Consider the following 17,906-nt stretch of genomic DNA (forward strand, 5'->3'; position numbering starts at 1 on the left):
CTCTTTTTGGTGTGCAGAGCAACTTGACTACCCTACATATACACCAGTCATCAGAAAGACTGGCCGGCGGATTTGACTTCGACGAGCCCATTGTGATTTTGAAACAAAAAAGTACCTGCGACGGGATTGGAGATTTAGGCGAATTCCGTTCATCCAGAGGAATGCTGGAAATTCAATTGTACGGCCTGACCAGGATGTGCCTGTAGGTGATTTAATCCGTGGTGCGGCTATCTGCCCATTGACAATCGCAGGACACGGTTGGAGGGTGGTGACCGTCAAGACAGTAAAATCCCGTTGACTCGGTGCCCTGCACCAAATGTCGGGGAAGTGAGACGCGACATCAACTCCCTGCAGCCGGCCGCCCACCGCGGTACCTTGCGTCCTGCATCGCAAACGAGCCGTCACCGCAAGTTGAGGTACTGCTATCAAAACCTGGCAAGTGCAGCTTTGGCATGGCATCCGGTCATCCTCGCTTGACCATGAGTGTGGATGGTTCGGGTTGACCTCTCTGGGGTGAATTTCTCAAGTCGTTGTTATACTCTGTCTTATATCTATACACTGTTGCCACCACACGCGAGAGTCCGAACCCCGTTTGCTTGCTTGCCTGCCTGCCGGCCTTGTCACAACTCGGACACTTGGTTTGCAATGCATCGGTTTGACAAGCGGCACCCGAGCCCTCGTCCTCCGAACCACGGCCCGTGGTCAGCCGAGGGAAGCACCGTTCGTGGCTGTTTCGTCTCCAGCTCGACCAGCCATCAAGGCCTCGCTTCCTACCCAACGACGCACAGGTTGGGCGTACAGCATCAGCAACGGGACCGACGCTGGTCTGGGCACATCGCGAGCAGTAGCAGTAGTAGCGGCAGCGGCTCCGCAATGTCTGTGTCACTGAGATACGACACGAACAACGGCATTGTCGGGGGTTTGGCTCCATCTTCAGGACGACAGCTATCGGACAGGACGATGCCCACGGTGACAGTGCTTGATGGTATCGAAGGGTCTGGATATTACCTGGATAGAGGTAATGGGCAGGTCACGAGGCTGATCCCCGCTGATGTGTTGCCGCAGCTCGGTGACCTTCCGGCAAGGGAGATGTATCATCCGAGCATGGTGGTTCTCGGTACGCCGATTGGTGATCGGCCAAACATGGTCGCTGGCATCAATGGCGCCGTTACCATCAAGGTACTGCATTATCCCAAGCCGCACAAATGCCCTGGCAGCCTGGGTTCATCTCATTCGCGAAGTCTTCAAGTGTCCAGCAAGGTTCATGTACTGACGCTTTCGTCCAGAAGAGCCCTGATCGCCACCCCAGCGGCCTGGCCACGACGTCCGGCAGCAACAGCAGCAAGACCAGCCGTCGCCACAAGGTATACTGCGACAAGTGGATCCACGAAGGCGTCTGCGCCTTCACACAACAGGGATGCAAGTTCAAGCACGAGATGCCCTTTGACGAGGAAACGCAGCGGTCACTCGGCCTCTTCCAGGGCCTGCCTGGATGGTACCTCAAGAGTCAGGACGAGACGCGCAGTTCGATTCCGTTGAGCGGGGGACAGGTTGGACGAGTGACGGGCCATACCAGAGCGGGAGAAAGGAGAGACGTGGTGGCAAGTCATCCGCTGAGTGGCTTTGACAGTGAGTTGGTTGGCTTTCGCCCGATCCTACAAAGGGCACATAAGTGCTGACGGTGTGCAGAGATGCACCAAAGGCAGGATGGTGGAAGTCCTCTTGTTCCGTATAATTGGGGTCCGGTAGGCACACCCGCCAGGAAGAGTCCTGCTGGTTCTGGTGTGTGCATCGATGGCCAAAAAGGGCACAGGGCGCATTATAGAGCCGGGCCGACACAGTCTGTCGCGGAGTTTGCAGGTACAGGACTTACCAGCGAGGGAAGAATCGGCTTCGGGGTGGAGTTGAGAACATCGTGAGACCGCGGCAACAGTAGATTAAATAGCATCACGGGCAGAAATGATGAGCTTTTGTATATGAAGCCAGTTATCTCAAATATGTGCCACCCCATGGTCAGATCCACTCAACGGTCCAGGTCTGCTGCCCGCTCCTGAAGGGAACCACCTCGACGCCGTCGCCCTTGATGTTGCCGCAAACCACCTCCTCAGCTTTCGACAGGCGGATTCTCTCCCCAGACTTGTCCTCGACACCGTAGAACTTCCGCCCGAAGCCGCTGAAGAAGCCCTCGAGCAGTTCCTGGGTGACCTGCTCCTCGCGCACCTCGCCTCGCGCAATGGCCTCTTCAAGCGCCGTTAGGACGAGTTGGCAGGCGTATGGCTGCGTGAAGACACCGGCGGCCGTCTTGCCGGCACCCTTCTTGGCGCTGATGTCGTGGGGTGCGCTGTCGGTTCCGAGGAAGAACTTGCCCTTGCTGCTCACAAGAGCCTGAAGGAGGGCGGTGCGGTCCTCGGGGGTCTATCTTGTTAGCAACGAGACTGCACAGGGAATTATCGACTAATGTATATGGGTGATTTACCTTGGCAACTGGCTTGCAGAAGGAAAACTGTATCAACCTGTAAGAAAGCGCTACAAATGCTAGGTTATCCAGAGCACTTACCACTTCGCCGGCCCAGTCGTCAACAGTCAGGAACAGGTGATGGCACGTCAAAGTGCCAACCACGGTATCGCCGCAAGCCTTGACGGCCTCGACGGCGTCCTTGGTGGAGCAGTGCTCCAGGACGATGCGCAGCTTGGGAAACTTGGTGTGCAGGCTCTTGAGCGTGGGCAGGAACTTGCTCTCAGCGTTCAGGATCGTGATGCCCTGCTTTTGGTCGCTGGGAATCTCGCCGTGCAGGTTAAGGACCAGGCCACACTCCTCCATGGCAGCAAAAACAGGGTAGAAGGGCTCGTAGGACAGCACGCCGGACGAGGAGTTGGTGGTGACGCCGGCGGGGTAGCTCTTGATGCCCGAGATGCCGGCGCGCTTGGCCTCGCGGACGACCTCGGGAGTGATGGACTCGTGCAGGTACAGGGTCATGAGGTAGTTGACCGAGGGGTCGATGGCCTCGAGGCGTGCCTTGTACTCGAGGGCCTGTGCGACGGTAGTGACGGGCGGGACCAGGTTGGGCATCACGTAGGCCGTGTTGACGCCGCCGCGGCGGATGGTTGGCACGACGGCCGAGGACATGGCTCCGTCGCGGAGGTGGACGTGAAAGTCCGCCGCCGCGGGCAGCTCAAACGGGCCGAGCGTCATGATGAGTGAGTTGGGTGTGAAAAGCCGGCAGATTTCAGTTCAGTTGGTTTTCTGCACACAGGGTCAGCCATTGGACCCTCCAGCATTGCGACAAGGACTGAGTACTTGTTGCAGGCCTGAGCCTCAGGCGCGTGAGACGAGCGGCTGACGTCTTTTCGATTAGTCGTTTGTCTTTGCCGACAAGACGTTCCGAGTGAGTGGGTAGTGGATGCGGTCGTGGAATATTTGCTCGGTGAAGGCCGGTGAGCGACTGCCCCGCGGTGGTGAATCGGTGGTGCCCGCCCCTCATTACCTTAGTGACGGCGGGACGGCAGCTGGACGAGCCACCAGTAGCAGCCCTGGGTCGTGGAATACAGCGGGTGCCGGCCTCCACAGGGCGAGCTGGACGGCCATGACGGGGTGGGCGGCGCGCCGGCGGGTTCCAAGGTTCCGGCAGGTTGCCGTGAGGATGCAATTGCCCGCCAAGCGCCGGCTGGGGTAGTTACTCTCAATCCCAGGACGGGCAAGGTGACGCCTCGAGCAGGAACCTGGCGTCAGTCGGCACGCGGACAGAGGAGATACCTTGTGCAGACCCAGATTGCAGTGCCCGGCAAAGTACAGCTCGAGTTGCGACGCCTCCCCGCAGGGCTGCAACCTTGCAACTCGATGGCTGTTTTTAGTGGAGGTCCCAGCTTTGCCATGGGGCTTCAGGCGCCCGGGCCGGCCCCACGCTAAGCCTCTGGATGGGATGGATGGATGGCGGCTTGGGCGGGCGCCCGTCACGTGTGGGCGCCCGAGCGAATCCTGAGGCAAGCCCAGCTGAACGGACGGGCCTGGAGAAATCGATGCCGTCCTGCCTCCTCCGCCGCCTCCTCCTCCTCCATCTCTCCCCCTCCATCCCGTCTCCCTCGGCCGCCCCAACGCAACGCAACGCAGCGCAACGCTCCGTCCGCATCGCATCGCCGCGCAGCGCAACGCAACGCAACGCAGCACTGCGCAGCGACGGAACACTGCTTGCGCAGTCCAGCTCCACCTCGGCCGTGGCCAAGGACCGACTCTCCACCCCCCCGTCCAGACGCTTTTTTTTCCCGACCCTTGTTTGGCCCCGGCCGGGCGCCCGACCCCGTCCACTGTCCAGTATCTCACCTGCCCGCTACCGTCTGGCTTCTGACCGCCTCCGCCTTTGTTTTCCCTTCTTCATCTCCCGTTGCCTCACAACACCCCTCGCCCTCAACACCGGGCCGCTGCAGTTATTGCCGTGCGGCCGCGACATCCTATCCATACGGACCCTGCCGTCGCGGCCGACCTGTTTTTCATCGACGCCTCCTCTCCCGCCGCTGCCGCCTCGTCTGCCGCCTTCCGCTACCGAGTCCCGTGCTCAATCACTCCTCCTCGTCGCACGCGGCCCGCCTCTCCACCATGAATCTGCTTTTATCGCCGCAGCCGCCAGTCTTCCCTCACCAGTACGAAAACCACCGTCGTTCTCCTCAGCGATCCGGTAAGTCGTGCTGTTGCTGTCCCTCGTGCGTCGACAAGGGATCGTGGCAACATGCAGCTAACGAGCGTGATGCAGTCTCCCCCTTGCCCACCATGGCAAACCGCAAACGAAAAGCCGACGAAGATGGCGATGAGACCATGTCTCCCATGTCTTCTCCCGCCGTCGCCTCCAGGACACTCGCCCGCCCCTCCAAGAAGGCCCGAGCAAACGAGCTCATCGGCCGTCCCTTACCGCTGCCTCGCCTCCTTGAGACCCTCGACACCGATCAGCTGCGTACCGTCCTGGAACGCATTTGTGAACGCCACCCAAATATCGGCCAGGAGGTCGTCTCTGAAGCGCCTCGGGTTACTGCAGGAGCGGCGCTGAATGTCCTCCGCGAGTACCAGGATAAGCTCAAGGCTGCCATACCGTACGGCGAATCAAGCCCCGAGTACACATATTACCGCATCAGAGACGCACTGGTCGCCCTTCTCGAGGCGCTGTCAGCATTCACACCACAGTTTCTGCCACCGGCCGAGATACAGGTAGCTAAGTCGCTACTGTTTCTGGACGGTGCCACCAAGCTTGTCCACGACTTGCCAGATTGGGAGGCACAAGCCTATCGGTATCACAAGGAGAGCGCGTACGAGGAGCTCTCAAGGGCTTGGGCCCTCGTCATCAACGAAGCCGGAAAGAGAGGGGGCGGCATCACCCTAAGCTCCGGTGGCTGGGACCAGAGACTTGCCCGACACAACGAAGAGTCGGGCGGACGGTTGGCGACGGCCGTTGCAGCAATGGGCGACAACGTTGGCTGGATGGCCACGAGCCAGTCTGCCAATCCTGGGGAGCAGAATTCGATCCTGAATCAGTTGATGTCGGGGGCCTATGGTTCTCCCGTCCGCGTCGGACCGTGGTAGAACTCCCAGGACCGATAAGAACGGCCACTTCTCGCATTCTGTCTCGACCGGTATACCACTGAACATGTGACGACACTTGACGACCTTTTCCCTCTTGCATTCTACGACGGCATAGACACGGGCGCTCTTCTTTGCACTGCGGGACGGAATGGCGTTTTTTCTTTCTTGCGTTTCTGATATTCTCTGCCTGCCGCACACTTGTGACGGAGACTTTGGGAGGATTCACCGGGACTGCTGTTGCTGTGAGCCTTTGCAGCCTCTCTGTATGTATATAGCGCGCTGGATGTGAAGCACGCAGCGGCCACCGGATCGTGCCAGCGAATCCAGCTTTCTTTTGTAACGAGCTTGATGCCTTGTGCACGGGTGCGAGTGTGGCCCTGTGTAGATAGTCGGCCCTATTATCCTCTTCGGCCCGCTGCGGGCACGTCCAACCTCTTCGTTGCGCCCATTCGCCATTGCTGTGCATGTACAGTACTGTAGCTCCCCGAGTGACATTCGTGGGTTTGATCTGGCAGGACGATGGTTGGGGGCTTTGGCGGGGTAGTGTGCTCTCAAGCATGGAGGCGGGACGAACGAGGTGGCCCAGAAATCAATACATACCGTGTCACGTGCTCACCCGTCTAGTGAAGCGTGTCGACGCGACTGACTGCCAACCGTGAACGCGACGGGTCCCGACGTAATCACCCCGTCGCCATTCGCCATCCAGCAACACCGTGACAACACAAAGAAAGACACCAAGCATTGCGGCAACCGAATTCATCTCAACGCTCCAACGTCTGCCCGCATAGATGACTGGCGCCGTCTAAAGACCGCCCACCATGCCTGCGTACGTCCCCAGCTCCCCAACGCGTCTCCCGCTCACGCCCCTATCGTGCGCCGCCCGCTCGCTGACAGTGAAACCGCTCCGCGGAACAGCCCGGGCGACCAGCACACCTCATGGACCAACCCCTTCGAGGAGGCCAAGCCGCGCATATCGGAATGGACGGCCAAGCAAATCGCCACGATATCGTCCAAGCTGGACAAGCAGCTGGGGCCCGAGTACATATCGTCGCGGGCGGGGCCCGGCGGCTCGCGCGTGCACTACCTGACGGCGGAGAAGTGCATCGGGCTGGCCAACGAGGTGTTTGGCTTCAACGGGTGGTCGTCGTCGATCCAGAACATCCAGGTCGACTTTGCCGACGAGAACCCGCAGACGCAGCGCGTCAGCATCGGGCTCAGCGTCATCGTCCGCGTCACGCTCCGCGACGGCACCTACCACGAGGATATCGGCTATGGCTCCATCGAGAACGCAAAGGGCAAGGCCATGGCGTTTGAGAAGGCGAAGAAGGAGGGTACCACGGATGGGCTGAAGCGCGCGCTGCGCAGCTTCGGCAATGTCCTCGGCAACTGCATCTATGACCAGGACTATGTCAAGCAGGTCACAAAGGTCAAGGCCCAGCCCGTCAAGAAGTTTGACCAGGACAACCTCCACCGGCACGCCGACTTTGTGAAGAGAGAGTCGGCATCTACATCTGCCGCGCTCACTAACATCACGGCCCCAACCGCCGCGGGCACCACTACCTCCACTACCCTGCCCAAGACGGAGCCCAGCGAGTCGTTTGAGGAGGACTTCCTCGGAGGTATGGTCTTTTCTTCGGACGGATTCGAGGAGATTGAGGCTTAATGTATGTAGAACTCGACGAGGCCGACTTTTGCGTGCCCGGCGACGGCCACCCCGACGAAGTCATGGTGCCAAACCCTGCCGTGGTCCCTCCCGCCGCCGACAGGCCGCCGCAAATGCAGCCTCCTCCCCCGAGGCAGTTCAACCGAGCTGCCTCTGCCGGGAACAGCGCCACCCGGCCGCCGCCTCCGCATACGCCTCATGCCGCCAACTCTCGCCCAGCTCACAACCAAGACAGCCATCAAGGCCGGCCGATGGGCGGCAACGGAAGGCAGTCACCCAACCCCACGGCGCAGCAGCCTCCGAATCCCAACCCTTCCGAGCCCGTGGCCTTCTTCTCCGCGCGCTCCGTCTCCACGAACGCCGCCGAGGCCAACGCACACATCCAGAACAAGCAGCTCTTCAACCCCAAGGCTGAAAGCCCATCTATACGAAAGACCCCCGGCATCGATCACAACTCGTCGCGCCCCGTCGCGAGAAACGGCCAGCACGTCGCCCCTGCCAGCAGCCAGTCTTCAGCGCCGGCCGCGGCACCCACCGCAGGCAACACCTCCAGCTTCACCCCGGTGAGGCAGTCGGCGGCGGCAAGTGGTCCAGTCACCCGCAGCAGCGTCGTGAACCCGTCCCTCGACTACGCCCGCCGCATCGGCGCGCCAGGCGGACCGGGCAGCCCGCTGGCCAACAGGAACTCGTACAAGCCGCCGTCGATGAAGCGCCCGCTGCCAGGCGACGGGGCTGGGGCCGCCGGCGTGCCGCGCTCGCCCCTTGTCGACGTGCCGCCCAACACAACAGGCCAGGCCAACGCGCCCGCTGCAGACGGCGCGGACGCGAAGCGGCCGAGGATGACTTGAATGATGAATCGGAGCCTGGGCTGTTTGTTTTTCCATGCTGGGTGTATGGCGTCAATCTTGGGAAGACAGTTTATGACATGGGACATATTCGCGCCCTGCTATGTGTGATCACGGCAGCGGCGGGACGGTATGGGATTAGAGGTATACGGGAGCGTCACGACACATTTCAATGTACTAGTTAAGTTCGTAGTTACTATTTACTACCCAGGGAGCAATACGCGCCTCGTATGCCGCCCACGCCCGCGCGAGCCAATGCCGAGACCGGGTGCCAATTTGCTTGCGCCTGTGCCTTAGCCGAGCCTTGTCGACCAAACATTACACGCGTTGACTGCCCAAGGTGACTGAATCTAGTCTATCAACGCCTCTGCGGACCCTCTTCCAAGGGTCCGTCGCCACCTCAGATGTGTTGGTGTTCATGACAAAGCCACGTGGGCGCTATTACCTTCGTACCCTTCCGCCTTGACGCCGTTTGAGTGCCTGATGCCATCGCCCATGAACTCGTAAATCATCTGCACACCGTCGCAAGAGGCGATCCGTCCTGGAAATTAAATCTGCCGGGGAAAGCCAACCATGTCCAGGGGCATGGCGTAGCCACCGCTACCCGAAGGGGCGGCATGATTGCCATGAGCGGCAAGATGATCGAATGAGGAGGCCGCCGACACTGTCTCAATACCTGGCCGTTGCCCAACTTGCGGACCGGCCGGCGAGGGTGCGGCAGGACCGGCAGCTGGTTCAGAATCTGGCGGGAGAGAAGGCGGCGGCGCAGCCGGCGGTGGATGACGGCCTGGAGATTGACCCGCGCTCGACTTGGCTGCGGAAGCGGTGGTCGTTGCCACGGTGCTGTTGCCGCATCGACAGGAAGATTGGGAGGAGCTTGGCGGGGATGTGGAAGAGCCTGTACGAACGGAGTCGTACTCGGCCTGCAGGGCGACATATGCCTGGGCCAGGGTTTCCTCCCGGTTGTTGGCCTCACGCAGGAGCTGCTCAAGGTCTCGGATGCGCTGCTCCTTGCGCTCGCGGTAGGCACGCTGCGAGGCTCTGTTCTGGGCACGCCGACGCTGTGGACAAGAATGTTAGTTGAACGTATACATTTACCCAAGGGCCTTTTACGGGCCCGACTAGGAGCGAGATAGGGGTGCAAAACGTACGGAGAGAACACCTGGCGGCGCGTTGCGATAGCGATTTTCTCGACGGCGGCGCGTAGTTGTTGAAGCTGCTGCTGTCGCGGCTGCGGAAGCTGAGGTGCTGTCTTCGAGGGACAGTTTGTCGTCATGGTGAGTTTGCGGCAGAGAAAGAGGCTGAGGAGGATGGTCTTGGTAAAGGGTCGCAGCTGGCGGCTGGGTGCTGGCGGGAAGAATGGAGTCGCTTGCGGTACTACAGGGGCTGGTGTATGCAAAGGCAAAGGTTGCTTCAGACGTGGACGCCTCGGTATTCTGCTAATACGTGCGTGTTAGCTACGGACAGCGCCTTTCCACCCGACTTCTATGCAGCGCGGTGCCTTAGGGACTAAATTAGAGTAGGCTTACCACCGGGTAGTACTGGCCCATGGGAAAGGATTGTTGCTGCAGGGGAGGAGAGCTCATGTACTGATTGTTACCGGTAAAGTATTCAAACGACGACGAGTGGTGGTGGTGATGGTGCTGTGGGTGATGCTCTGGGTGGGCGATCGCCCCGGTACCAGCTCCGAGATACTGGGACTCGGACGTAGGGACGCTCTGATGGGCTGCTGGATTAATCGGGAGGGCAATCTCGCTCCTTGGGACGATGTGCGTATGCTCGCGGTGCTGACTCTGGCTCTGGCTCTGCGTGTGACGATGCTGAGGCTGGTGGTAGGGGTGATGCTGGTGAGGCGGCGCAAGGGTAGGGGAGGGCGCAGTGGCCGATGATGTCCTCCTGCGCGCGTCGCGAAAGGAAGCATCCCAATCCAGACTGCTACCTGCAGTGGGCGGCGGCGTAGGATCCATGGGTGCTGCTGCAGAGTGCGGCGGCCAAGAGGCGAGCAACATCATCCTTGCCGTTTCGCTGTATTAGGCGCCGGTGGTAGGTGGGCGGACCGAATCCAGCTCCTTCATCCGGTGTTCGAGTCGCGTACACTCCCCAGGGAGAGAATCCCGGGTTGTGGTGGTGCCGAGGAGGATGTCTTGTGTGCCTCGTCGGTTATATATATGCGGGTGCTGTTGATGCAGCGCGGCAGCACAGATGGTGGAGAGCAAGATTGTCAAAGCAGAGCAGCCCACGCAGGTTGATGTAAGTCGCCCTCAATACCCCAGAATCGCCACCATATCTAACGCCTCATCGTCGGTTTCCGTGCCTGGATGGCCAATTCCGTCGGCTTATGGTCTGTATGAGCCAGTGTACGTGAGCCAACAAGCACACTGCGGCGCCTGGCTTGCCAATACGGATGGTTTCAAGCCCCCATGCCCCAGGGCCGTGGCAGGCCTCGGTCTTCTGGTCTTCGCCCCTGCTCGCGCGGAACCCATGCCTTTGTTTCCGGGTCTGGGGGGCTAACACAACTTGGCGGGCAGAGCCTGAACGAAGAGAAACAATGTACTGTACGGTACGAAGTACACGATGGCCGACGGCGGCAGCGATGGGGGGAGGGCACACACGGGCAAGACGGCGAGTTTCGGCCCCGGGAGGCCGCACGGCTTGTTCCCTCCAGAGGCGCGCCCCAGACTGGGAGCGCGCGAAACGGGAATAGCAGGACCGCTGGTGCCGCGCGGTTGGACGAGGCAAACATGGAGCCCACGATTGTTGGCCTCGACCGCCGCCAGAGCCCAGCAAGATTTGGTGAATGGTGCATTGCAGTAACGCACTCACACTCCTGGCTCGTCACACTGGTTCCCAGCTTTCCGGCCAGCTCAGAGCGCCGTAGCTATCACAGGACCGACCACCCCAAAAAGTTCCCGGGTGGGGGGGCCAACACGCTCGGGGCTCGGGAGAAAGCATGGCTCTGCGCGCCCATGCACGATCATGGCCGTCCTCGGCAGGCCGCACGTGCGGTTGGGATGATGTCGTTCCATTGCCGGGAACAAGATCTCGCGGGCGCAAGTTGGCGAGCGAGTTTATTAAGGTTGGAGCCGTGGAGCCTCATAGGGCGCGAGAGGTGGACGTGCGTGCGAACTCTTGAGGTTATTCAGCGTCTGGTTGAGTGACTGAGACGCCGATCAGGGACACCGAGGAGGACGACGCGGCGCAATTCGTCGGGTGGTGGGGAGGCTCACTTGGTGCGTGGTCCTGGCGCGACTAGGCCACGGCTAGACATGGTGATGTCTGTAGTATGCGTGCGCCTGTTGGTTCCTGATGCGAGCGAATGCATCCGTCATGAAAGGAAGGACTTGATGGTGGACTCGACCTGGTCGCCTGAACGGGATTGAGGCATGGATGACCAGAGATGGCCATCCGCCGATGGCCGCGAGCGCATCCTTCTAGAATCAGGGTGAGAGACGCCCAAAAAAAGAATTGGCGATGAGGGCAACACGCAGGTCCACGAGGCGTTGACAAGAGAACGAGGATTGCTGATCCGTTGGCGCCGTTTGTTGGTGTTGGCGTGGAGATTGGCCAGCGTGTTGGGCGCGCGACGTGCTCGTTGTATCGTGGCTTTGCGGCCGGGCTACCTGCAGTACTGTGCTGGTACTGTACCTCGTTGCCATCCATGGATGTCTGCCCAGAGCTCCAGACGGCGCAGCTGCCAACGAGTGCCAACGGGACTGTAGGCGGCAATAGGAAACATGGTGAGAAGGCGTCGTTTTTGGCCCCGGATGATGTTCTAGTGCATGATTCGCGGCAAAGTCCGCTCCCAAGGGGACGACGAGGCAGACCCCTGGCTCTTCGTATGGGACCCCAGGCGAGCTCGAGATGCGAGATGCGTCTCGTGAGGCATCTCGCGCAAGAGGGTCGGGTGTTGGGACGGTAAGTTGGAAGGAACAATCTGCTCGATGCGGTATCACATCGTACGATCCAGCGGGCACCGTACGAATGAGGAGGCAGGTACGGACAACCTCGGGAAGTGCCGTACTGTACGATACTTAATAATGTGCCTGAGATGCCAGGTAGGTGCTGTTGCCATCAGGGTAAGAATGGTGCAGTCAGGATTGTAGGTACGTCTCGCAGAGTACAGTACAGTACGAAGTACTTGGATGTTGCCAGGCACATGGAGGCAGTCGCGACCTTGCATGAGGTGCCTGCAAATTGCTAGGGCAGTCGGTGAGCGAGGCCGACAGCCGAGGAGGCGTCCAGTCGCCTTTGGGGGCTGGAGGCACGCACTCTGCTCGGCAGCCAGTGTGCAGTGGTGCACCCACAGCGGGTCTACGGCTGCTTCCAGGAGGTTGCATTGCGATGGATGGTTGTTTGATGGACGGAGAGGAAGGCAGCCCGGACCGTTCAGTGAGGTGCGGAGCTCCCTAACGCCGTCCGCGCAGGGGCAAATGGGGCTGTCATCGGCCCCAACTCCGGGGAAGATCGGCCGCCTGGCCCGCCATTTCGCGGAGCGGAGCCCGATCCCGATCAGAGTGTCGTCGAAATTGCATTCATTCTTCTGTCTGCATTCTGTGGTGTTGTTCGACGGCCGGGCTGCTGGGTCATGTCTCAGACATCCCCAGGTTTCACGCACGGCGCTCTCCAGGCCTACCGATGCTATATTTGGGGGGGCTGGGCTTCGCCCATTGTCGTCATTGTCTCGCGAGATGAGGCTGTTGCGTTGTGTGTCGTGCCGCACACATCGTGCCGTGTCGTGTCGCACAGCAGCAACGGCCTCGCACGTGGGAGCGCAACGGCAGTTGGTCGAGAGCGTAGCATTTCAACCTTGCTGGCAGGGGTGCTCGGAGATGCTCCGTGATCAGGCCCTCGCTCGCCGGTGTGTGCGAGTCTGCGTACGGTATGTAGTATGCATGTACTCCGTACGGGATACTGCGTCAGGTCCAACGATGCCAGGACGCGGTCCCATTGCCAGTGCGCGAGAATCATCAATGCGCGCGCACCTGTCGAGCCAAGACTGGGCACACGTACATGAAGGACGGCAACAGCCCGGAACCACTGCAGGTACTACCTACAGTACACATCACGGCACAGTGCTGCTTTTCGTTTGTCGTGGTCGACTACCGCATCCAGCCGTACTGTACGAGCCATGGGGCGCCGGAACGTGCCGCTCTGTTGGCTCAGGTTCTCCTGTGACCTGTCGTGCCCGATCTGGCAGCCAGCAGTGAGCATGCGCCATCAATCATCGCTACCAGGTACAGTGCAGTACTGCACGCACCTGCTGGGGAGGCAGGACCGGCCCGCCATCCATCCTGCCATCTCCCAGCAATGCATTTATTATCGCCGCCCTGGGGTTGGACGGCTTGGCCTGCCATGTCACCAAGACCTGTCACTCACCGACCTCGGGCCAGCGACGGGGCGTGGCTTCGCGGGCAGTCCTTCTATTCTCGCCCATCTCTGTTGGGCGAGCTTCCTTCCCAGGCATCAACACCAGTGCCAGCTAATAATACGGACTGGAGAGCGATGCCGAGCCACTTGGATTGCATTGCAGGAGCGCGGCCTTTGCACCGATGGCCAAGGCCTACCAAATCGGGCCCGCGCCGAGTCGCACAGCCCCCCCTTGCCCGACCATCCGTCATCCTCGCTCGTGCCAGGCGAGGTACTGTACCCCTCACCAGCCAGCCGCCCCCAGGTGCTACGAATTGGCATTGGGGGCCTGGTGGACGCGGATGGATGGATGGATGACATGGGCTGGACGGCAGGGACGGCATGGACGACATGCACAACGTGCTGCCACGGCGAACGGCGCCTCGTGTTGGTCCTGCCGCAACAAGACTCCACGACCCTTCATGTCGCGACGAGCAACACCACAACGGTCCTCACGATCCCGATTGGCTTCAGTCGCGTCGCCAACACCTCCCCGTAGTCGAACCGCACCACTACTCGCCCATCGCCAGGGTCCATTGGCGCCCTAGACCGCCCTTCCCTTCGCCCTTAGATGCATCACACCCAGGCACAGACCACCATGTCGTCGCATCGTGAGCCTGGTCTTGGACCTCAATCTCAACCCCCGTCCGCCTCCGACGCCTACTTCGCCCACTCCACAGCCAAGCGCGTCAATACCGATGCCGTCATTGCGGCTGCCCTCACACGCCAGTATCCCGACCTGCACCTATCCATCGTCCCCCGCGTCTCGGTCGACCTGCTCGCCTACGCCGCTGCCGGCCACGCCCGCGCCACGCCCCTTGCCGACGACAACCTCACCGACGCCACAGCCACTGCCGCAGCCCAGACTGCTGAGAGCAATGTCGGTGGCGGTAGCGCCTCCCTCCCCACCTCACTTGCTTGGGATGTCTACGTGCCCCCCGCGCGGCGTCTAGATGGCTCTCCCGGCGCCGTGGCCCGCGCCTTGCTTTTCGGAAAGTTTGCCTATCACTGGCGCGGGCTCGACTTCATCCTGTACATCGCCGATGGCCGTGATGGTGGCTCGTCCTATCCGCAGGTCACCAACCTGTACCTGATGAGCCCCCGTGACCCGTCGTCTCCCTCTCCCAATGGCGACGCCCACGTCCACGCTCTCATCCTTGCCGCCGGCCAGTGGGCAAGCGAGCTCCACGATGAGATTTGGGTATTTGACGGCGGCCGCTGGCTGAAGGACGCCAATCTCTATCGTAGCGTGCGTCGAGCCTCTTGGGACGCCGTGATTCTCGACCCGGACATGAAAAAGGCCCTGATTGAGGATCATCTGTCCTTTTTCAATGGTCGCGAGACGTATGAGCAACTGCGTGTTCCCTGGAAGCGCGGTGTCATCTACTACGGCCCACCCGGCAACGGCAAGACCATATCCATCAAGGCCATGATGAACACGCTCTACAGTCTTGACAAGCCTGTCCCTACTCTCTACGTCAGAACGCTGGCATCTGTAAGGCTTCCCTCACCAGAGAGTCAACTACGGGTCTCTATAAAGACTTATGCCAGTCGATGACCGAATGGCTGACTTGCGAAACGCAGTTTGCCGGACCCGAGTACTCTATCCAGCTCATTTTCCGCAAGGCGCGCCAGTATGCTCCTTGCTATCTCGTCTTCGAGGATCTAGACTCGATTGTTTCCGACGGTGTGCGGAGTTATTTCCTCAACGAGGTTGACGGCCTCCAAAGCAACGATGGCATATTCATGATTGGCAGCACCAATCACCTCGACCGCCTAGACCCTGGTATTGCGGCAAGTCTCACCCCATCTATCTCCAAGCCACCCGGTGCACTACTGCGCAGTGCAACCATCGTCGCTCAAGTGCCAGGAGTGTATGCCAAGCCATAATGCAAACAGACTTGACTAACGCTGCCTAGAAACGCCCCTCGCGCTTCGACCGCAAGTACTTGTTTCCCAACCCGAGCTTCGACGAGCGCGTCGCCTATGCCCGCTTCTGGCAGGGCAAGCTCGCGCCCAATCCCGACATCGAGTTCCCCGACGAGCTGTGCGCAGCCATCGCACGCATCACCGACGACTTCAGCTTCGCGTACATGCAGGAAGCATTTGTCGCCGCCCTGCTGGCTATTGCGCGGGACCACACAGGCGGAGCTGACGGGGACGGGAAGGGACAGCAGCAGAACAAGGACCGCGAGGAGTATGACGGCAAACGGCGGCCGGGCGCCAAGCGCATGGCGATGCCGTCGACCGTAGACGGACCCGATGACTGGGTCGAGATTTCGGACCGGTCCCTCAAGTCACCAGCCACGAGACAAGGAAGGTCCGATCTGGACAAGTTGATCCTTTGGGTCGAGATTCAGAAGCAGGTCAAGATCCTTCGCGAAGGCATGGAAGATGAGAAGCGCGGCGGTAACTGAGCAGTTTCCGCACAGAGCGGTGTATTTGAACGAGAGCAACGGCGGGCAGATAGCCGGCGCCGGACTCCTGATACACGTGTTATACACTGTTCGACTTCACGAGCCGGACTTATATACGAATACATTCGACCGTCGCTCTAGGTCATCGCGTGCTTCACACCTGGTCAGCCGGCGTCGACGTCAATCGCGCCAGCCCCTCCTGCGCCTGCCTGACCCCTGGCGCAAACTCCATTTTGCGGCTCATCTCGATGCACTGCCTGTACTTCTTCCTCGCGAGCTCCGTCTTGCCCAGCATGGCAGCCACGTCGCCCCAGTTGCACAGCGCCACAGCGCACGCCTCGTCGCACTCGACCGTGCGCTCCTCGCCCTTGACGTCCTGCGCGTGCTCGTACGCATTGCGCGCCCAGTTGAGCGCCGCATCCAGGCAGTCCTTGCGCGTCGTCGGCATGGCCGTCGTGAGCACGTCCTTGAGCGCCTCGGACGATGCCTCCACCTCGGCGGGCGTGTAGATGGGGTGCTGGGCGAAGGCGGCGGACAGGTTGTTCATGATGACGGCACGGTGGCAGGGCGTCTCGCACAGCCGCAGGGCCTGGAAGAAGAGCGGGATGGCGAGCTGGAACTGCGACCGCCGCTCGTAGTCGCGCCCGAGCGACTCCATGGAGCCGCCCAGCTCTTCGGGCGTCAGCCACGACTCCTCGCCGGGCTTGACGCCGTCGGTCCTCCGCCGCTGAAACTCCTTCAGCGATGCCTCGACCGCCCAGACCAGGTGCGAGTGCGACTTTTCGGGGTTGAGGACGTGCTCGTCAGAGTACAGCTCTCCGAGCTTGACCGCGGTGCCGATGGCCTTGGCTAGCAGGCGTTGTCGCTTTCGCCACAGCGTCTCGGGCGCAGGAGCAGGCTCGCCATCTTTCTTGACCGACTTGGAATCTTGAGCCTCGGGTTTCGCTGGCGCTGGCGCTTGCTCCGCCGCCTCGGACACATAGTAGCCCTTGGCGTCGACTTGGCCATCCGCGACCGACTTTTCCATGACGTCGACCCACTTCCTGCAGTCGTCTAGCACCGACTCGAGCACCTCAATGGCGGGCTTGTAGCTGCCAATCTTTTGCAGCCAGAACGAGGTCTGGATGCGGATGCCAATCACCTCGTCGGAGAAGGGGTCGAGGCCCAGCTCGGCGCACTGCTCCATGGCCTTCTTATAGTATTTGAGGGCCAGCTCCGGCTCGGGGCGGACATTTGTGTAGTATATGGCTCGCCGCAGCGTGTTGGCGACCGGCTCTGGGTACCGGCTGAACTGGGAGTTGTAGAAGGCTTGGAGGTAGGCGCGCACGGCGACGGCGGAGACGGCGAGTGTGAGGACGAGACTGAGGAGAGTCAGCTATGGTCTTCGCGGCCCAAACGTGGAGATGGCAAGCAAAGGCACATACAGGACGATGCTGATGCTCGTCATGGCGGGAGAGTCGCGAAACGCAGTCCGGATACCGCGCGGACTCAGCGCGACGGCCATGTTGCGGAAGCTGGCGCGCAGCGCATGCCCGATGAAGCGCCCGAACGTCATCTTGGGCTGCTCCGGCCTGCGCGGCGCCTCATCATCATCTTTGCCGGTCCGCGCGGGACTCGATTGGTACCGCCTCTGCGGGCGGAGCGTGACGACGGCCTGGACGTGGACGCTGGCGGTCCGCGACCGGAGCTGGACGGACAGCAGGCCGGTGGTGGCGTGGCGGAGGCAGCGGCCGTGGAGGGGCCGCAGCGAGGCGACCGCCGACACGGACATGGCGACGGCCGAGATCAAATGGTGGAGGGCGACGTCGTGGCAGCTTCGGGGCGCGCGTCTGTCTGTCAATGATGCGGTCGGGCGACGATGATGAAGTTGGGTCGACAAGAAATACGATGGAGCTCCGTTGGAGGCGGCTCTCTGATGAAAGCAGCCAAAAATGCCGGACTTGGCCCGTGCGCCCGCCCGCTGCTGGAGCTCCCTCGCTCCCAGTCCCAGTCCCGCGCCGAAGTGGGGG

At 61.0% G+C, this 17,906-nt stretch overlaps 7 protein-coding genes across 7 annotated transcripts; 4 read left to right on the forward strand and 3 right to left on the reverse strand.

Moving 5' to 3' along the window:
• Positions 1–1,143: 1,143 nt before the first annotated feature.
• PLICBS_004803 (uncharacterized protein) lies at positions 1,144–1,617 on the forward strand (the record flags this gene model as incomplete). The annotated part of the gene is made up of 3 exons (XM_018325821.2): positions 1,144–1,179; positions 1,287–1,524; positions 1,577–1,617. 3 exons carry the CDS (start codon positions 1,144–1,146, stop codon positions 1,615–1,617), a joined length of 315 nt encoding a protein of 104 aa, XP_018175573.2.
• Positions 1,618–2,013: 396 nt separating this feature from the next.
• PLICBS_004804 (uncharacterized protein) lies at positions 2,014–3,193 on the reverse strand (the record flags this gene model as incomplete). Its single annotated transcript, XM_018325820.2, has 3 exons — positions 2,014–2,415; positions 2,477–2,503; positions 2,558–3,193. 3 exons carry the CDS (start codon positions 3,191–3,193, stop codon positions 2,014–2,016), a joined length of 1,065 nt encoding a protein of 354 aa, XP_018175572.2.
• Positions 3,194–4,591: 1,398 nt separating this feature from the next.
• PLICBS_004805 (tethering factor for nuclear proteasome sts1) lies at positions 4,592–5,566 on the forward strand (the record flags this gene model as incomplete). Its single annotated transcript, XM_018325819.2, has 2 exons — positions 4,592–4,670; positions 4,746–5,566. 2 exons carry the CDS (start codon positions 4,592–4,594, stop codon positions 5,564–5,566), a joined length of 900 nt encoding a protein of 299 aa, XP_018175571.2.
• Positions 5,567–6,384: 818 nt separating this feature from the next.
• Positions 6,385–8,077, forward strand: PLICBS_004806 (DNA repair protein rad52; the record flags this gene model as incomplete). The annotated part of the gene is made up of 3 exons (XM_065600596.1): positions 6,385–6,392; positions 6,482–7,185; positions 7,239–8,077. 3 exons carry the CDS (start codon positions 6,385–6,387, stop codon positions 8,075–8,077), a joined length of 1,551 nt encoding a protein of 516 aa, XP_065456668.1.
• A 732-nt stretch (positions 8,078–8,809) lies between these two features.
• Positions 8,810–10,041, reverse strand: PLICBS_004807 (uncharacterized protein; the record flags this gene model as incomplete). Its single annotated transcript, XM_065600597.1, has 4 exons — positions 8,810–8,972; positions 8,993–9,135; positions 9,226–9,513; positions 9,604–10,041. The coding sequence occupies 4 exons, from the start codon at positions 10,039–10,041 to the stop codon at positions 8,810–8,812; spliced, it is 1,032 nt and encodes a 343-aa protein (XP_065456669.1).
• A 4,037-nt stretch (positions 10,042–14,078) lies between these two features.
• PLICBS_004808 (uncharacterized protein) lies at positions 14,079–15,897 on the forward strand (the record flags this gene model as incomplete). The annotated part of the gene is made up of 3 exons (XM_018325815.1): positions 14,079–14,975; positions 15,065–15,343; positions 15,400–15,897. The coding sequence occupies 3 exons, from the start codon at positions 14,079–14,081 to the stop codon at positions 15,895–15,897; spliced, it is 1,674 nt and encodes a 557-aa protein (XP_018175567.1).
• A 154-nt stretch (positions 15,898–16,051) lies between these two features.
• On the reverse strand, positions 16,052–17,668 carry PLICBS_004809 (uncharacterized protein; the record flags this gene model as incomplete). Its single annotated transcript, XM_018325814.2, has 2 exons — positions 16,052–17,258; positions 17,322–17,668. 2 exons carry the CDS (start codon positions 17,666–17,668, stop codon positions 16,052–16,054), a joined length of 1,554 nt encoding a protein of 517 aa, XP_018175566.2.
• Between the last annotated feature and the right edge of the window lie 238 nt (positions 17,669–17,906).

This window comes from Purpureocillium lilacinum (assembly GCF_023168085.1).
Source record: "Purpureocillium lilacinum CBS 284.36 DNA, scaffold_3, whole genome shotgun sequence".
NCBI classification, from domain to species: Eukaryota; Fungi; Ascomycota; class Sordariomycetes; order Hypocreales; family Ophiocordycipitaceae; genus Purpureocillium; species Purpureocillium lilacinum.